The sequence below is a fragment of the Pleurodeles waltl genome, chromosome 9 (assembly GCF_031143425.1).
Source record: "Pleurodeles waltl isolate 20211129_DDA chromosome 9, aPleWal1.hap1.20221129, whole genome shotgun sequence".
In the NCBI taxonomy this organism is placed as follows: Eukaryota; Metazoa; Chordata; class Amphibia; order Caudata; family Salamandridae; genus Pleurodeles; species Pleurodeles waltl.
Window position 1 is genome coordinate 15492495 of NC_090448.1, and position 21055 is coordinate 15513549.

The window sequence follows — 21055 nt, forward strand, 5'->3', positions numbered from 1 at the left end:
GCTCCCGGTCCTCCGCCGGTAACCTACCCCTGGCCACACTCCCGTAACAATGGGGATGCCGTGGCCCAGCGGGTAGAAAAAGCCCGTCAGCCGGAAGTGTGCGCGTAATCAAAATGAACGCGTTGCTAGGTGACGGAGTCCTCGTGAGGGAAGCCGGCTCCGATCATACTGGCAATCCATGGTCATAAAAAGAGGACTGTGTGCACGAATATGGCTACACACCGGGGCTAAGAAAATAACAATACAGATAACAATTAAAGGTCAAAAGTGGCCCTGTGAATGGCACCAAGAATCCTAGGCATAGTCAAAAGGCCCACACAAGAACTATTATTAGTTAAGCCTATTTTCTTAGGGCTAGAGAAGTCTCACTCTAAACAGTCACTGTGGGAACACTGTAAAACGACAGTGGTCCACAAATCATACCTAGCGTCTTAGGTGTACAATCAAGGACAGAGAAGAAGCTCAGCGGACCCCTGGAGATACAGGGATCGTCATTAGGAAAAATTAATCCAAGGGATGTCATCATTCAAACCATGGATGTGTGTACTCTATTTGTAAACCCAACGTTGTTCAAGCTCAAAAAGTGATCTCATACCCTTAGGTGAGTAAGTCTGAAGAACTATCCACCACATATCATCTGCACTGTGATTGACTTCCATATAGTGAATGCTCAGCCTTGTAATAGCACGGCCGCATCTAATATTGCTACGATGCTCATTTATTCTCATTTCAACTGCCCTGGTGGTCATTCCCACATAGCGCAAGTCACACCGCCATGTGATCAAATAAATGCAATTGCGGGTATTGCAGTTGGCATGTTTCAACAAACGCCATGTCCCTATTGGTGCCAGTTCAAGGGTATCTAAACGTTTCGTTAGTGCACATACATTACAACTCCCACAGGGAAAGTGACCCACAACAGGCGGAAGATCCCAAAGAGCCCTTTGTTGTGAAGCCACAGGTACGCTCCATGGTCGGGTGTGAGTCAACATATCTTTGATGTTAGTGGTTCTTTTAAAAGCGAAAAGAGGTTTCGGAATGTCCTCGCCGCCACTACGGAGGATAGCCCATCTCTTATTAATCACCTTCTTTATAGTGTTAGATAAAGGGGTAAATGTAGACACACATGTCAGTTTAGTGTCCGGTGTCCTTGGGGCCATTGTCAATAGTGTATCCCTATCACAGTACTTGGCTCGTTTACAGGCTGTATTCACCACATGGTGTAGATAGTGGCGATCACGTAGTTTGTTAGTAAGATCTCTTGCTTGAGTGTCAAATGCATGAATATTAATGCAGTTGTGGCGCAGCCGAAGAAATTGCCCATAAGGTAAAATATCTCGTAATGCTTTCGAGTGATGACTGTCGTACAGAAGCAAACTGTTGCGATCAGTAGTCGTTTGATAGGTACAAGTCTTAAGTTTGCCTTGTTCAATATTGATCATCAGATCCAAAAAAGGAATCTGGGTTAGTGATACTGAAGAGGTGAACTTCAAAAATGGGTCTAAACTGTTGACCCATGCCGTAAACATATCTACCTCGGTGAGGGGGCCTTGCCAGACGATCAAAATATCGTCTATGTAACGCCACCATAATTTGATGTTGTCATGAAAGGGATTGGAGATTAAAAAAGTGGGACATGTACTTTAAAATTTTACATTTCCTGGTAGTGAAAAACTCTTAAATTAATTTTTCACTACTGCAAGGCCTACCTCTACCATAGGATACCATTTGATTTCCTTATTACATTTAGCAAGTATTAACTTTTAACTGGGAGCAAGTAGGAAGTTCGCGTTTGGTGTCTAAAGAATTGTAATTTAAAACCCTCTTTATTGGGAAAGTTGGATTTTAAGACATAAAGGGGGTCATTCTGACCTCGGCGGTAAAAGGCGCTTACCGCCGGTCAGAAGACCGCCATAACACCGCCGCGGTCGCGGTAAACCGCCACGGTCATTCTGACCCACAACTGGCAAACCGCCAAAAACCCGACAACAACAAAAGTCCGCCGCTATTCCGACCCACAAATCCCCGCAGCGGTCTTTCAACCGCGGTATTCCATTGGCGGTACACACCGCCGCGCTCAAAATACACACACATTTACAAAACACAGCCACATTGGACAATTCAAAATACACACACCTGAGACACATACACACACCACTCCCACACACCCATTACAATATAAAACACACACCCACATCACCCACAAACCCTTACGATCACAATTGCGACTGAAGGCCAGAGAGAGACAGCACAGAATAGAGTACACCATCACACAGAGGCAAATCACAACATCACCCACACAATATCCACGCACAAAACACCATACACCACCACACTCACCACACTCTACAACACATACACCACCCCTCACCTCATCCACACCACCCCATGGCACCCCAAAGACACCCCAGGTTTTCTGACGCAGAACTCAGGGTCATGGTGGAGGAAATAGTTCGGATAGAGCCCCAGCTCTTCGGGACACAGGTGCAGCACACCACCATTGCCAGGAAGATGGAGCTATGGCAAAGAATAGTGGACAGGGTCAATGCTGTGGGACAGCATCCACGAAATCGGGACGACATCAGGAAGCGGTGGAACGACCTACGGGGGAAGGTGCGTTCCATGGTATCAAGGCACAACATTGCGGTGCAGAAGACTGGCGGCGGACCCCCACCTACTCCCCCAGAATTTACAGCATGGGAGGAGCAAGTCTTGAACATCCTGCATCCTGAGGGCCTCGCAGGAGTAGCTGGAGGAATGGACTCTGGTAAGTCAAATCTTCACTACTTCATTCCCCCCACCCCACCTGCATGCCAAATCATACCCCCACCCTCACCCCCACCCCCATCACACCAACTCCTTGCAAATGGCTCACCATCACAACCCACCCATCCCAACACCTAGCCCTGAATGCGTCCACAAAGCATGGACACCCATCACCAAAGCATGCCCACTGCACATCCCCATCTCCCCCACAAGCCACCGTCACATCAGCCCCCACAAGGGAATGCCAGCACTGGGGTCCACGGCCACCCACCCATTGCACACTATGGCACACACAGAAGCAATAACCATACTCTTATACCCCTGCAGGACCCGAATGCCACCACACCGCCCAGGAGGGTCCAGAAATGTCCATCCCACCCCCAGAAGAGGCCCACAGTAATGACAGCAGCTCTGTCTCCCTGGACCCAGATGACCAGCCCGGCCCATCGGGGACCTCGGGACAGTCGGTTCCCCTCAGACAGCCACAGGCCACAGCAGACCTACCCCCCTCAGGGAACACCAGCACAGCTCCCACCCAGCGGGCCCATGCCTCTGTCTCCAGGACACGTCAATCAGCGGTGTGTCCACCACTACAGGGCACCCAGGTTGACCCACCACCCCAACAACAGCAGGGACCTGGGGGCAGTGGTAGTGGGCACACGGTCCAGGGGACAGAGGCCCAGGGAAACAGGGGAACTGGGAGGGCTGCTGTGCGACAGGGGGGGGGACAGGCCCAGGGAACCCACTCTCCACGAGGCCCTCTCCTCCATCATGGGAGCATACCACCGCTTCCAGGAGACGATGGCTACGGTACTGGCCAGGTTCCAGGAGATCCAGGTACTGCAGGAGGAACAGTACATGGGGTTCAGGGAAGAACTCCGAGCCATTAGTTCCGCAATGGGGACCATCGTCGTGGCTCTTACCCAGATTGTCACCACATTGCGCTACCATGTGGCACCACAAAGGGCCCCTGTCACTAGCATGGACCAGGAACAGCCTACCACCTCCGCCGGCGCTAGTGGACAGGAGGCCCCCACACAACAACAGGCCACCAGAACCCCACCTCCTGCAGAATAAGAACCACCCCGCAAGCGGTACCTGAGATCTAGGAAGAAGACAGAGTAGGATGCCAAGACCCCCGCCAGGAAAGGATACCCCCTGATGTCATCCCACTGATCCACATTGTCACCCTGTCCAACCTTGAACTGCCCCTGCTCCATCCTTCCACGGGCATATGGACAATGCACCTGTGAGACTGAAAAGCTGGACTCTGCCATGGACATTACTCCACCATCACCCATCACCGATTTTCAACCATGTCCCTAAATTTAGCACTTAAATAAAATCACTTATTGCACTAAAATTATCTGGAGTCTGCTTGTATTTTGAACAAATGTATTAGACATAACGATGCCAAAATGATCAGTTATATTATGATGACAACATACCACTGTCACACAGCTGTAGTCCATGGGCAAACAAAGCAGAGGTCACGCAGTGGGGCCCACATCTCTGAAAACGGAAGGGAAAGTCACAACTCAGTTAACATAAACTGGGGGGAAACTCAGACAGTAGAGAGGCAGGAGACTGTAAGTACATGTAAAATGGCGGTGTTGATTCGTACCTGTGTGTTATTGAAAATACTGTTGTATCACTGTGTCCCTGTTGTCTGTGTCGTCCCCGTCGTCTTCCTCCTCTTCACTCTCCACAGGCTCCACAGCTGCCACAACACCACCCTCTGGACCATCCTCCTGCAGGAAAGGCACCTGGCGTCGCAAAGCCAGGTTGTGAAGCATACAGCAGGCCACGATGATCTGGCACACCTTCTTCGGTGAGTACATTAGGGATCCACCTGTCATATGCATGCACCTAAACCTGGCCTTCAGGAGGCCGAAGGTTCGCTCGATCACCATCCTAGTCCGCTCATGGGCCTCATTGTACCGTTCCTCTGCCCTGGTCCGGGGATTCCTCACTGGGGTCAGTAGCCACGACAGGTTGGGGTAACCAGAGTCACCAATTAGCCACACACAGTGTCTCTGTAGCTGTTCCATCACATAAGGGATGCTGCTATTTCGCATGATGTACGCGTCATGCACTGACCCAGGGAACTTGCCATTTACATGGGAGATGTACTGGTCAGCCAAACAGACCACCTGGACATTCATAGAATGATAACTTTTTCTGTTCCTGTACACCTGTTCACTTTCACTGGGGGGAACCAAAGCCACATGGGTGCCATCAATGGCACCAATGATGTTGGGAATATGTCCAAGGGCATAGAAATCACCCTTCACTGTAGCCAAATCGCCCACCTAAGGGAAAATGATGTAGCTCCGCATGTATTTCATCAGGGCAGACAACACTCTGGACAAAACCTTAGAAAACATAGGCTGAGACATCCCTGATGAAATGGCCACTGTTGTTTGGAATGATCCACTTGCCAAAAAATGGAGTACTGACAGAACCTGCACCAGAGGGGGAATCCCTGTGGGTTGGCGAATGGGTGACATCAGGTCTGGCTCCAGCTGGGCACACAGTTCCTGTATAGTGGCTCGGTCAAGTCTGTATGTCAGTATGACATGCCTTTCTTCCATTGTCGACAGGTCCACCAGCGGTCTGTACACGGGAACATTCCTCCATCTCCTCGCAAGTCCCAGCGGACGGTGCCTAGGAAGGACAACATGGAGCACAGAGTCAAGCAAACCACAGGTACGTTCCCACAGCTTGCACAGTACACGATTCGCCATGCATTGAATGGCTTGTATGAGTGGCAATGCAAGGCCTAGGCCTGTGTGACGCAGTAGAAATTAAGCCATGTGGGCCCTTGAAATGGCGGCTGCCTGACCTGTGAAGTGTGACAATGGGATGTGAGGTCAATGCGCTGGCGTGGCACACCGTGGCGGTAGGCGGTCGAAGACCGCGGCGCAAAGCCGCATTGGTTAACATAGAACCCTATGGGTTTCAGGAGCCAATGACGAAGTGCGCCAGCGGTCGCGGTACGCACCGCCGCGGTACGCACCGCCGCGGGCGTGACCGCCATTTTCTATCAGCTTAATCACTCGAGACCTGATCATCCACAGGAGAGGACCTATACTGCAAGTGCTGCTGTGACCTCGGTCTGGAAGAGACAATGGCTGCTGCGACTGGGGAAAGGGCCCCTGCCTTCACTTCTGAAGAATTGGAGAAACTCGTGGATGGGGTCCTCCCCCAGTATGCGCTACTCTACGGTCCTCCAGACCAACAGGTTAGTACACTGTGACCATGCTTTGTGGGCAATGCCTGGGTTGAGTGGGGTGAATGAACAAAGGTGCGGAGGGGAGCGTATGAGGCATGCATCAAACGACAGATGAGAGCATGTGCCACATGGCAAGGGTGGGGATGGGGGGACACTCACATCGAGCATGCAGAAAATGTTGATATTTTGTTTTCTCTCCCTGTACGTGTCACATAGGTCAGCGCCCATCAGAAAGTCGACATTTGGCGTGCCATCTCCAAGGACGTCCGGACCCTGGGGGTCCACAACAGACGGGGCACCCACTGCCGCAAGAGGTGGGAGGACATCCGCCGCGGGAGCAGAAAGACCGCAGAGGCTCTGCTGGGGATGGCCTCCCAACGTAGTAGGGGTGCCACTCGTCTATTGACCCCCCTGATGTCTCGGATCCTGGCGGTGGCCTACCCAGAATTGGATGAGCACGTGAGGACATCACAGCAGACACAAGGGGGTGAGTACAAGCACATTCTGCTATCTTAGCGCGCAGTGGAGGTGTCTGGGTGGGGGAGGAGGGATGCGGGTATCCCTAGGCCAGGGTGATTTCTGTAGGCTAGTCCCCTCCGTAAGGCATGGCCCTGTGCCCCCGCCCTCCAGCTCTGTAGGGTGCCAAGTACAGCTATCCATGGCCTTGTGTCATCTATGTGTGCAGATGTCGTCCATTGGCTTGTAGGTCAAGTCTCACTGATTGAGTAGTGTACCCCAAGTGTGCGGCGTAGTGCAGGGGGCTTCTGTGTCTGTCCTCTCCGCCAACTGTGTTGCCAATGCATGCACTCAACATGTCTTTATTTCTCCCCCTCACCCTTTTTTTGTCTGCTCTTCCTGTTCATGTGTGCATTAGCATCATCTGGCGGAGGAGAAGTGGCATTGGAGCACGAGGGAGCTGCATCTCACATGGCCCCAGAGGGCCATGCAACGGACTCTGATTTCACCAGTGAGACGGAGGGCGAGGGGGGCTCCACAACAGGGACACTTGGAGACATCAGCGACACCGACACGTCCTCGGAAGGGAGCTCCCTTGTGGTGGCGGCAACATCCGTGCCCACCGCAACAACAGGTACAGCCGCCACCCAGCGCACCAGCTCCGCCCTCCAAGCAGCCCCTCAGCGTTCGCCCCGTGCCCGCTCGCACACCAAGGAGGGCATCTCCTTCGCCCCAGGCACCTCAGGCCCTGCCCCAGTTACCCCTGCTGCCCTCAATGAGGAGGTCATTGACCTCCTCCGGACGCTCATTGTTGGGCAGTCTACCCTTTTGAATGCCATCCAAGGGGTGGAAAGGGAGGTGCATCGGAGCAATGCATACCTGGAGGGCATTCATTCGGGTCAGGCTGCCCATCAGCGATCGTTCAACGCTCTGGCCTCAGCACTGACGGCAGCCATTGTCCCTGTCTCCTGCCTCCCTCCTCCAACTCCCTCCACCCAGTCCCACTCCCCTGTCGCTCTGCCTATCCCAGACACACCTACAGACCAGCCTGCACACACCTCAACACCCAAGGTCACCTCATCCAAACATAAGCACCACACATCCCACAAGCATTCACACAAGCAACATCCACATGCAGACATACCAACAGCCACTGCCTCCTCTGTGTCCCCCTCCTCCTCGTCTCCCTCCTCCCTCCCTGTGACGTCTCCACTCACACTTGCATGCACCACTTCATCAGCCACTACGTCCATCACCAGCACACCCACCAGAACACTCCGCACACGTGCAGTCACCACCCCCACTGCCATTTACACGTCCCCTGTGTCCTCTCCCAGTGTGTCTGTCACCCCCTCTTCCAAACCACACAAACGCAGGCAGCCACCCACCCAACAGCCATCCACCTCACGACAGCCTCCAGCCCAAGCACCTGCACCCAAAGACACCAGACTTCACACTCCTACAACCACATCCTCTTCCTCCACTCCCATACCCACTGCACCTACCCTTCCCATTGCTCCTAAAAAGTTTTTCCTCTCCAAACTTAACCTCTTTCCATCACCTGACCCACCCCCTCCATCTTGTAAAAGTCCAATCAGCACCTCAGCCAGCACAAGCCCTGGACCTACTAGGACCATAGTCCAGGGATATTGGAGTCCACCACCTTCGAGGGCAGCTACATCGGCCAGCAGTAAAGGGACAGCCAGCCCACCCCCTGGGAAGAAATCCAAAAAAGGCAAGGGCCGGCGCGAGAGGACAGAGACAGGAGCCTCCACAGGCACCACCCTGGCACCGTCAGGAAGTGGGGTGCCACCTGGCATATCTCCAAAGGGAGGCAAGGGACACAGAGGATCAGGCAAGGATGGCAAGGGCAGCACGGCCGACAAGTCCGGCAGCAGGCGAGCTGCCCAGGAGGGCCCCACCAGACCCATTCCGGGGGTGAAGGAGGACACCCACGGGCACGGGACACCAGCACAGGAGGGCCAGATATGGTGCCCTGGAGACACATGTGAAGAACCGCTGAACAGGGCCCTTCAAGACAAGCACCGCTGAACAGGGCCCTTCAAGACAAGCACCGCTGAACAGGGCCCCACCGTCTCAAGCACCGCTGAACAGGGCCCTTCAAGACAAGCACCGCTGAACAGGGCCCCGCCGTCTCAAGAACCGCTGAACAGGGCCCTTCAAGACAAGCACCGCTGAACAGGGCCCCGTTGTCTCAAGAACCGCTGAACAGGGCCCTTCAAGACAAGCACCACTGAACAGGGCCCTTCAAGACAAGCACCGCTGAACAGGGCCCCGCCGTCTCAAGCACCGCTGAAGAGGGCCCCGCCGTCTCAAGAACCGCTGAACAGGGCCCTTCAAGACAAGCACCGCTGAACAGGGCCCGCCGTCTCAAGAACCGCTGAACAGGGCCCTTCAAGACAAGCACCGCTGAACAGGGCCCCGCCGTCTCAAGAACCGCTGAACAGGGCCCTTCAAGACGAGCACCGCTGAACAGGGCCCTTCAAGACAAGCACCGCTGAACAGGGCCCTTCAAGACAAGCACCGCTGACCAGGGCCCCGCCGTCTCAAGAACTGCTGAACAGGGCCCTTCAAGACAAGCACCGCTGAACAGGGCCCCGCCGTCTCAAGAACCGCTGAACAGGGCCCTTCAAGACAAGCACCGCTGAACAGGGCCCTTCAAGACAAGCACCGCTGAACAGGGCCCCGCCGTCTCAAGAACCGCTGAACAGGGCCCTTCAAGACAAGCACCGCTGAACAGGGCCCCGCCGTCTCAAGAACCGCTGAACAGGGCCCTTCAAGACAAGCACCGCTGAACAGGGCCCTGCAGTCTCAAGAACCGCTGAACAGGGCCCTTCAAGACAAGCACCGCTGAACAGGGCCCTTCAAGACAAGCACCGCTGGACAGGGCCCTTCAAGACAAGCACCGCTGAACAGGGCCCCGCTGTCTCAAGAACCGCTGAACAGGGCCCTTCAAGACAAGCACCGCTGAACAGGGCCCCGCCGTCTCAAGAACCGCTGAACAGGGCCCTTCAAGACAAGCACCGCTGAACAGGGCCCCGCTGTCTCAAGAACCGCTGAACAGGGCCCTTCAAGGCAAACACCGCTGAACAGGGCCCTTCAAGACAAGCACCGCTGAACAGGGCCCTTCAAGACAAGCACCGCTGAACAGGGCCCCGCCGTCTCAAGAACCGCTGAACAGGGCCCTTCAAGACAAGCACCGCTGGACAGGGCCCCGCCGTCTCAAGAACCGCTGAACAGGGCCCTGCCGTCTCAAGAACCGCTGGACAGGGCCCTTCAAGACAAGCACCGCTGAACAGGGCCCTTCAAGACAAGCACCGCTGAACAGGGCACCGCCGTCTCTGCACCGCTCCGCTGGGCCCTTCCTCTCAAACACCGCTCCGCTGGTCACCGCCGTCTCTGCACCGCTCCACTGGGCCCTTCCTCTCAAGCACCGCTATGCTGGGCCCTTCAACTCAAGCACCGCTCCGCTGGGCACCGCCGTCTCTGCACCGCTCCGCTGGGCCCTTCTACTCAAGCACCGCTCCGCTGGGCACCGCCGTCTCTGCACCGCTCCGCTGGGCCCTTCCTCTCAAGCACCGCTCCGCTGGGCACTGCCGTCTCTGCACCGCTCCGCTGGGCCCCTTTCTCTCAAGCACCGCTCCGCTGGGCACGGCCGTCTCTGCACCGCTCCGCTGGGCCCTTCCTCTCAAGCACCGCTCCGCTGGGCACCGCCGTCTCTGCACCGCTCCGCTGGGCCCTTCCTTTCAAGCACCGCTCCGCTGGGCCCTTCCTCTCAAGCACCGCTCCGCTGGGCCCTTCAACTCATGCACCGCTGACATATTGGCAGAAGGGGCAGGCCCAGATCCATGTCGGACAGGGCTGCACAATACACTCTGGGCACCAAGACTCCTCCAGTACCGCTGGAGTCTGTCATCCACTTGTGAGACTGTGGCTTTGCACTCCCCAGGATGGCACAGTGGGCAAGCCACCCACTGAAAAGACTTGTGAGACTGTGGCTTTGCACTCCCCAGGATGGCACAGTGGGCAAGCCACCCACTGTAGGAACTTGTGAGACTGTGGCTTTGCACTCCCCAGGATGGCACAGTGGGCAAGCCACCCACTGAAAAGACTGTGGCTTTGCACTCCCCAGGATGGCACAGTGGGCAAGCCACCCACCGTAGGAACTTGTGAGACTGTGGCTTTGCACTCCCCAGGATGGCACAGTGGGCAAGCCACCCACTGTAGGGACTTGTGAGGCTGTGGCTTTGCACTCCCCAGGATTGAACAGTGGCCATGGAGGCCCCTCGTGGATCTGGCGTCGTGGACTCATGTGGCTGAGGTGCCCCCCCTTCCCTTCCCCCTGAGGTGCCTGTAGTTTTCCTATCTGATGCCCCTGCAGTGTTCTCTCCAATGGATTCGGGTCTCATGTGTGGGCTTTGCCCATGTGTTGAGGACCATTGGCCCACGTACAATGACAGGAAGCCAATTTTGACGGGACAATGTACTTATGTGTATATAGTTATGGGATGTTCTACTTACTTATTTACTTAGCCTTACAATATATTTGAATTCCAATAACATATTATTTTGTCTTTGCATTCTTCCGGGGGGTTTGGGGGGTGTCACTCTGAGTTGTTGCTCTGCATTGGTGTGTAGGTAGTTGGGGGGGGGGGGGTGTCGCGTATGTGTGTGCCCGTATTCTTTTCTCCTCCCCCCTCCCCTGTGTCGTAGGTGCAGTACTCACTGTTGTCTTCTGCGCCGGCGTTCGTGCTCCTGGTAGAGGAGCAGGTAGACAATTGCTGGTAGGATGTGTAGTTCGGGTTCCATGCTGTCCAGATTCCTCGTGGAGTGGGTAGGGTGAGCGTTTTCACGTTCGTAGTCTGTTTCTGCCGTGTTTTTATCGGCGGGGCTCCCGCCCCGGAAAAGGTGGCGGATTGGTGAGTTGTGATAGGGTGGGCGGTACATTGTCTCCCGCCTGTCTGTTGGCGGTCACCGCTGCGCTGTTTGTTTGTCCCGCCGTGGCGGTCGGAGTGTTAAAGTGGCGGTCTGTGTTGGCGGTTCCCGCCAGGGTCAGAATTCCATTTTTTGCCCCGCCTGCCTGTTGGCCACCGCTTTAACACCGACCGCCAGGGTTGGAATGACCCCCAAAATCCTGAAAATTCCATTTTTTTGAAAGTTGGCATTTTCTTGCCCAAATAATTTGGTGCCTGCAGTTTGAATCCTGAGTCACATGACTAGGTGGAGCTGGCAGTTGGGATTTGTGTATTGCTCCCAGACAGAGAGAAAGGGGAAACAGGTGTTGACAGGATGGGCCATCTCTGACTTGACGGAGGTCACCAACCACACTTGCACCTCAAAAAGCCTCTGCCTGAGCACACCCACAAAGGGTTTGACACTAGTCTTTTGTGCCCCTGAGAAGCTGCGGTCAGGGCAGAGAGGCAGGAAATTCCAAACATCTCTGGCGATGGAAACCTTCAGAACCTGCTCCTACTTGAGAGCTGGCACCAGGTATAAATATTGTACCCTCATGCCCAACTCTTCAGTACACCTCTGGACCTGTGGAAGACTAAAATGGACTACCGTGCTGCTCTGCAAAGAAAGACTACTACCCTATCGTCGTGCTGCCTGAGTAAGGAATGGACCTGTATCTTGAACCCAGGACCACCAGAGTGACTCCAAGGGCTAGTTGGCTGGACTCCTGATCAGAGCCTCAGGGACAGAAAAGTTTCTAATCACCTTGAAGCCAGCACCTGGACTTTTCTGCTGTGAGCCCTACCGTGAAGTGGTGCCACCCTAGTCCTAGACCCTTAGAAGTGGGCCTGAAGGTCCTTTGTAAGCCCAACTGTGGTCCTGTGAGCAGAACTGGTGCAGAGCGAATCGTCATCTTGCAGCTGCATCAGAACCCATCCCTGATGCAGGATGTCGCATCACAGCCCGCAGCTTCATCGAAACCACCGCTGCACGACCCATCCTTAATGCAGGCCTTCACATCGCAAGCCCCTTGCCGACGGCATCCTCTATGCCGATGCAGGACTTTTCATCATAGTCCTGCAGCTTCCTTCAAACTGCCGGTGTGGAACGCATCCCCGACACAGGGTTTTGCATCGTAAGCCTCTCATCAATGGCATCCTCAACGATGATACAGGATTCCACATCACAGCCCCACAGATTCCTCAGAACCGCCATTACACAACAACATCCTCGTTGAGGGATTTCTCAACACTTTACAGACCAGGATTTAAGATACGTTGCTCAGCGGGCCAAATTTGGTTCCTTTATCTGGCCTGCTATCCATCGCAGTCGGCCTGAACTTGTGACTTTGTTTCAGTCCGGAGCAACCAGATAACCACAGTTGGCGTTATATTCTTCTAGGCGACATTTTCACTTAAATCTTTAAAATTGCATATCCCCAGTTCTACTGGTTGGAGTTGTGTCGTTTTGGTCTCAAATCATTTAGTAAATTGTACTCTATTGTTCTAAACGGGTGTGGGATTTTTCTTGTGTGGTGCTTTCACTTTATTACTTATTATTGAAGTGCTGCATAAATACTTTACACAAATACCTCCAAGTTAAGTTTGACTGTTTGGCCCCAAGCTACCAGCAGGTTAAGCACAGGTTAGTTTGGGGTTTCCTTGTGTTTCACCCTGACAGAAATTGTGGTTGCTTTTTGAGTAGGGTTTCACGCCCATTAACCAGTCACCCAATTTCCCATATGGAATCATTGAAATTCTGCCCAGGCCTAGTGGTTCAGTAACTAAAGGTGAAAGTTTGGGGAGTGAATACAAGAGATGTGTATACATTGAGTCAGCAGATGGTGAAGGTACAGTGAAGAAAGTGCCAGTCGAACCTGTGAAGACTGGGGAGGCAGTCAGGTCAGAAGCAAGTGGTAGACCATTAGGAGAAAAGGCAGAGCTGGGTCAGCACTTCCGCATTAGCAAAAAGAAAGTCAGCAAAACAGAAGTCATCTTGCAACTTATTTCATTGTAGGACTACCCAAAGTCATTAGTACATTCACCCTTTGAAATGTTCCCTGCATGTTTATTTTTTTCCCTTTTATTCCTGCCCAGATTTCTCCCTTTTCTCTTGTTGCCTGCTACCTGGAGGACTTGGGCCTTCTCTGAGGATTTCAGTTAGTGTTGGTGTCCAGCTGCTGGTGCTCTCACATCTGCATTGGGTTCAGGGAACTCTCCTGGGTTTTCAACAGACCGTTCAAAACAGTGCTTAATTTGTAAAAAATATAAGTGGCAGGTCCCATCTCAGAAGACCTCTACAGCTTGCGCCACCCATTGCCCCTGCCAGGGCTGCCAATACCAGTGCCAACACAAGTCCTAGCCATCGCACTCCACAAAGAGTGACCATTGAGACTATTACAGGCCTCCAAAGCTATAAGTATGGCTTGGTTGGGAGGTATTCATTTTTTTAATGTATATTGAATCAATAAGCAGCTGTGATTGTGCTCATCCCCTAAATTAGACAAACGGTGCTACAATGTGGCAGACTTTCATAAGTGCCGGTGTTGAGGATTAAGTGCCAGTGTGGAGCACCGGAAACCACAGGCTCAAATTAATCACTGGTTGGAGAGGAATTACTGGATGATAGATGGGAACCAGATTATGACTGAGCCGATGAGGCCGTCTCTAGTGTATTTCTCTCTCTCCCTGTCTCTCCCTTCCTCCATTTTCTGCTGGAGTGAGACTGGCTAGAGGTGTACCGCCTCTTCTGCACTCTCTCTCCCTTCAGATAGAATTGTCATCTGTTGCCACAACATTGTGCTCCAAGCTGATTCATGACAAAGAGGCACCTCAAAGGACCTTGAACGGTGGAAGATGCAATAAATAGGCTTCAGGTGTGTTATGGTTTTCTTACGAGATTTTGCTCAGACTCAAAATATCAAGCACATTCTTCAGACAGACAACTTATTTTTTATCATGAATTTATCTGTGTACTTTCCCTTTTCTGACTACAATTTAGTATCTGGAATGAATGACACTCTTTGTTGTGGTCCTGGACAGCCGTGGCCCGTCCTTTAGGGCAGAGGGCCCCCCCCCCCACCTTTCCCCCCTCATGAAGAGTGTCCGTCAGGCTACGCAAAGGTCCGCCTGACAGACACTCTTCATCTTCAGGTCAGGCAGCCAGGAGCGAGACATGCTCGATTTGCGCCGACTCCTGGCAGCCTGAGCTGAACTTTGCTGGGCTGAAGAGGTCACAGCTCCTATGGGCATGACCTCCTCGGCTCAGCAAAGGTGCCTCGAGGCCCTCCCCCTCGGTGATGGGGGGAAGCGTCACCTATTAACTCCGACCTGGGCGCTTCAGGTTTAAGCCCTAAAGCGCCCAGGGCAAGTGTGAATAAGACACCTTGTCACAGAGTCTGATGGGGACAGATGTCTCACTGACCCCATCCCACTCTGTGACGATGCTGGGACTGCTGCCTTCCCTCATTGGCTGAACTAACTCAAGGAAGGCAACAGTCCCAGCCCTCCTGGGACCTCCGAGCTGAAGGTAAGTGTGAGTTTGTGTTTTTTTAAATGAATGTTTGGTGCGTGCGTGCATGTTTGAATGTTGATGACGGTGTGAATGAATGAGTGTGAGTGTGCTTCCCGCCTGCCCCCCTCCCTCCTAAAATTATCAGCTGCCACTGGTCCTGGAGTGTTTGAAAGGAGGCAGCCACAATGTGTCAAAGCCTTTTTAATGCACGTGTAATTTTTCAAAATAGATTTCCAGGTATTTCAAGTTTTCTAGCATCATTGGAAGAATAAATGAGCCATATTTGTCTTAATCCTGAAGCGTGATGAACATAAACATGTAGTATGGACAAAACATACAAGTAAAACATTGGGGCATATTTAAAAGAAAGTGGTGCATCATAGCTGCTGCGACACTTTTCTTGCACCTCCTACCAGCACCTAACGACAACATGGTTCCGCTGTATTTACAATACGGCACTCTATGGCGTCATTAGTACAATAGCGTCAACATTTTTTACGCTACTGTGACGCTTTGCTATACTACCATCAAAAATGTTGACGCTAGAGCAGCAGAATTCAGGGGGGCCCATTGAATATCAAAGGTGTGTAATTTTAACGCCTGCTCTGAGCAGACGTTAAAAATGGCGGAAATTCTTGTACGTTTCATTGCGCCTTTTTTTCGGCCCTCCCTGTGTCGGAACACCCCCTTGCTTACATTATGCCTGATGCAAGCATAATTTTGCGCAAGGGGTCACAAAGTGGCACAATACAACCATCGCGCCACTTCGTAAATATGACACTTCGGAAATGCCTATTTAACACCATATTAGAGTAAAGAAAATTACGCTAATGTGGCGCAGGGGGCTTGTAAATATGCCCCTAGGTTTCATTTGTTTGATGCATAAAGGTTGAAAACCGATTTGATGGGGCATATTCAGAAGCCCCTTGCACCACATTAGTGTCATTTCTTTCCGCTAATATAGTGTTAGGCGGGCATTTCCGACGTGACTTATTTACAAAGTGGCGCAATGCATGCATTGCGCCACTTTGTAAACCCTTGTGCCACATTATGCCTGTGCCAGGCATAATGTACGCAAGAGGGGCTTTCCGAAGCAGGGAAGCCAGGAACAAGCATTTGCAATGCAATGGGTCTCGCATCTGCTCGAGTTAGAGATATTAGCGTTATAAACTCTTAACCCGACTTTTCTTGCCACATAAATTGAAAATTGAAAGTTAAACACTTTCACATAAGGGAGCCAATTCACAGAGTCACGGCCGCCATGAGCATCAGCGTGAAGAGATACACAAAAGGAAAAGAAGTTCGCTCGCAGTTAAACTTATTGGCATAAGTGCAATTAGACATGTAACAGGGGCGATGGCCAAGGAATAACTAAACCTCTCCAAGGTGGGACACAGGTAAACCATTTACCAATGTAATCAAAGGATTTTTGAAGGGCAAGCCCACGAACGAGTGATAGTGATGGGCGTGAGGTGGGCGTTGTTAAAAGCCCACATACACATCAACACATCGGAAAAGCAGTGTATGCGCGATGCAATGCTCGACCTAAAAATGGCGCAGTAAAATTTACAACATTTCACTGCGTTATTGTTTCTGTCATTTTTAACGCCTGCTCAGAGCAAGCATTAAAATGGTGCACCTATTATATGCAGTGGGCCTCCCTGTGCTTTGCTGCAGTAGCGTCTGAACATTTTTCATGCTAGTGCAGCAAAGCGCCACAATAGTGTCAAAAGTTTTGACGCTATTGTGCTCACGACTGCCATGGTCCACTGTTTTGTAAAGGTTAGGTGGTGGTGGGTGCAAGAAAAATGGCGCATCATCTATGACGCGCCACTGTCTTGTAAATATCCCCCTTGATGTTCTATGCTTCTATTTCTAAGTTGTCATATGTTCATTTAAAATTGATAGAATTTCAACTCCAAAATTTGCTGTATCTTCTAATATACCAGACAAGTCCAATGCTTTACTCCCCCTTTTTAAATGTCGGTGTGGGAAAAACAGATTTACACACTTACAAGTAATTTAGATTAATATGAGTTTAGCTGCAAATCTGCTTGTACCAGACAGCATGCGGCAGCAGGCGGAATTTTGAAGTTTAGTCACAAAATGTCACAAACATTATGAAAAACTAATTGCAATTTTGTGAAACTTACTTGTTGGCATCTTGAGCAGAAATTGAGTGTGGGGTTATCCTGTACTCAAAAGTCATGTGAGATGTTGGCAGGACACTGGTTTGAGGAGAACATATCATGTATTGTGAAGTTTGCAAATTTTGTGTGTAATTTTGTTAAGCTGTGTCTAATATATGTTAAGCGTTCAAAAAACAAGGGGAACCCAAAGGTATGAAAGGGACCTGGGGTCTAAGTATATTGTAGAGAGCAAGGGTCCCTTACCGTGCAAAGTACATCAGAGTATAAACATAGAGATACAATTAAATCTATGGAAACATGCTCTGAAATTTATTTGTTATGGACAATTTAACAAAGTAAAATACGAAAGCAAAACCATAAGAGGGCGAAAACTTAAATAGAAGGGGAGGCAGCTCTCAGCAATTTTTCAGAATTGACAGAGCTATAAAATTATCAACTTTTCAAGCTAATGCATGATTATGTCTACACACTTGAATACAAAAGTGTCTTTTCGCAAGCGAACAATCATACAGATATCAATTGCCCTCAGGCAAAAGACAGAATTACAATAAAATGTACTGTGTTGTGTTTGATCAGTACTGTACCAATCCTTGTACAAAGAACCCATCATTAAACATTAGATTACCAGAATATTAGATCATGGTGCATGGGTCAATGCACTATGATCTAATATTCCAGTATCCCTGCCTGGTTGGATACACCTGTGGAAGTATCTGAGGTGATAAAGTTTGATGGTAACTTTGGCGTCCCTTACAAAATAGTAGCCTCCTGCTTCTCAAACACTGGATTATCATTGTCCTGGCTCCGTAAATAATTTCTGATGCTTGTGCTGCTGCCGGCGTCTTTACTTAGGAGCCCTGTAGTGATTTCTATTTCCAACCTATCCCTGTGCAGGACGTTACCATAGTGTAACATCGGAGGATGTACTGAATGAGAACTACGGCCTGTATACAAGTATACATAACCCCATTCTTAGGCACTATTTTTCAGTCCTGATGATGGTCCCTTGCACATTGCTCTAATGAGACCGAAACGTCGACAGATAATTGTACCTTAACTCACTTGCTAATTAATGATTGGTTCTTTGTATGAGTATTGGTACACAATATATCACAGTCTTTTGTGTTGGTTCCTCATGCCTGAGATAGATAATTGCACTCTAAGGCCCATATTTATGAAAAATACGCAGTTTTGTGTCATTTTTCTTAACGCCGACTAACGCCATTCCTTAGGGCCATCTAGATGGCCCTAAGGAATGGCTAGCGTCTAAAAAAAAGACGCTAGCCGGTCAGGGATGGCGTTAGGGAAAATGGGACTGGTGGGTCTGAAATGACGTTACTCTGGTTAGCGGCAAAAAACATGCCACTACCCAGCCTAGCGTCATTTTATGATGCCCAAGCAGCCAAAAACGTACTCCTGTCTACGTGTAGACAGGAGTCATTACCACCACCCCAATGCCCACCACAGGGGAGTAGTGTCCCCTGGGCAACCCCAACAAACCTTGTGCCAGGCAGGGGCCCCATGTAAGGGGTCCCCAATGGTACTAAATAAAAAAAAATTATACTTACCTAAACGTATCTGCAATGGGGTCCCCCTCCTGTAGTGTCCCTGTGGTGTGGGTGGTGGTGTTCCTGGGGCTTGGGGTGGGCATCTTTGGGCATCTTTGTGCCCATTTCATGGTGTTCCCCCATGGAAATGGGCCTACCTGTACCCTAACGCCTGGTCTGGCAGGCTTAGCACCATTATTAAGGTCCGCCTCCTCCTTGCACGTTGTTTCTGCGCTTGGCGATAAATATGGCGCTAGGGTGTTAGCATCGTGTTTAGGACAGGAATGCCTATCTTGCATCTCATTGACGCAAGGTTGTTTCGTGTATCCTAAACATGGCGCTAACTCCAATATTTTGACAATAGACTGGTCTAGTGTCAAAATATAAATATGGAGTTAGGTTAGTGCCGTTTTAGTGTAAAAATTAATGACGGTAAAGCGACGCTAACCAGCCATAAAAATGGGCATAAGCCTCTTGATATTTGATAATTGGTTCATTGTACCCCGGTGTTTATACTCTAATGTACTTTGTATAGTAAGAAACAGTTGTTCTCTACAATATAATAGACGTTCAGCAACACACAAAACTGTCCTCCGTTACCACCACTAGATCATAAATGGTAAATGCGAAAGGTAAAAATGTGCAAAACATACATTAGCAATGTTAGTGAATGTCAAGCCTCGTTTTAAACTGAAAGAACATACTGAATCAGGGAGAAAGGCCCAACAGAAATTGCATTGCTGCCATTGGATAAATCTCACACTTTACAGGGTCTTTATAAAGTGGGTGCAGAGGGGGTGAGGAGCACACATGCGCTTCCGTTTCCCCTCCAGGTGATATAAGAAAAGTCTGACATCCTTTTGCATAAGGGAGTAAACAATGTTTTTGCAACATATTGTTCAAATGACCCATCTCAAAACCTAAATAGATCAGAAATGGCAGAAATCTCAGTGGATTTCCTGGTCCAGATCCCAGTAGGAGCCTGGGCTCTGTGCTCACATGAGCATGAGTGTTTTTACTCTTGGAGTCTTGGTACTACACATTGCTTTAGTGTAATTTAGGTTATGTTATATTTTGACCCATGTTTTTTTCCCCTCATAGTAAGCACCTGAACTCTCCGCCATTAATTGGCACTGAACTGCTGGCTGGGTGGGAGTCTGCTCAAGGCTGCTCCTTCCTGTGTTTGGTTCTTAGCAGCATCAGTAATGCATTTCTTACCAAACCCTGCATGAAGCCACAAGCATCAAATAAATCAAACCAATGAGCTGACAAGAGGGCTGGGCACTATTTCACCTCCATGTGGCGCCACGCAGTAGTGCGTCAATAACAAGTGACCGCTGCCTCCTTAATGCACCTTCTTATAGTCAAAGACTGAGGGGTGGACATGAGAGAGAGGAGGAGAGAGAGTGAGAGAGGGAGGGGGAGTAAAATAGAGTGAGAGAGAGGGTGAGTGACAGAGAGAGAGAAAGAGAGACAGGGCGAGAGAGAAAGGGAGAGGGGAAAAGAGAGGGAGAGAGAGGGAGAGAAAGACAGCAAGCGAGAGAGAGGGAGAGAGAGGAAAAAGAGAGTCAGTGAGAGAGAGAGAGTTCTTCATGATGGGAGAGCAGAGAGATCCAGACAGTCGTTGTGCAGCAACTAGACTTCGACTAGTCTTCGGTTGTAGGTTGGAAAAGCTGAATTAATGTTAGTGTTTTCTTCAGTGTTGTCGCCATGCCTCCTCATGGCCAGTGTGTGTATGTGTGTTTTTCATCATCCACCATTTGTCTTTGTTATCCATGCATTATGGCCCGGGCCATTTTGTGTAGTCTAGGTCCATAGCCTTGCAAGTGTTCTTTGTTCTCCATGTCTCCTTGTTCGCATTTGTTGTTTGACCATCTGGCTGGCGGCCATTTTCTGCATCCAGCCACTGTGTCTTTGACATAGGCTTGCATGTGTTCTTTGTTCTCCTTGCTCCTTGTTGAGGTTGTTTGACCATGTGTCTGGCAATCATTTTGTGCATGCAACCAGTGTTCCTTTGCCATAGGCTTGCATTTGTACTTTCTTTGTTCCCCATGCCTCCTTGCTCCTTGTTGCTGTTGTTTGGCCATGTGGCTGGCAGCCATTTTGTGCATGCAGCCAGTGTCGCTTTGTCATAGGTTTGCATGTGTTCTTTCTTTGTTCCCTATGTCTCCTTCCTCCTTGTTGTTGTTTTTGTTTGACCATGTGGCTTGCGGCCATTTTGTCCATCCAAACAGTGTCCCATGTCATTGGCTTGCATGTGTTCTTTGTCTGCCATGCCTCCTTGCTCCTTGTTGTAGTTTTACCAAGTGACTGGCAGCCATTTTGTGCAACCAGCCAGTGTGTCTTTGTCATAGGGTTGCATGTGTTCTTTGTTTGCTATGCCTCCTTGCTCCTTGTTATTGTTTTACCATGTG

At 50.6% G+C, this 21055-nt stretch overlaps 1 protein-coding gene across 1 annotated transcript in view; it reads left to right on the forward strand.

Annotated features, from left to right (window-relative positions):
- LOC138259554 (uncharacterized) overlaps window positions 1–13447 on the forward strand; it is a 32655-nt gene extending 19208 nt beyond the window's left edge. Inside the window, exon 3 of the mRNA XM_069207378.1 lies at window positions 13136–13447. Within this exon, the coding sequence (XP_069063479.1) occupies window positions 13136–13447 (312 nt within the window). The remainder of the gene's footprint in view (window positions 1–13135) is intronic.
- The last annotated feature ends 7608 nt before the right edge of the window (window positions 13448–21055 follow it).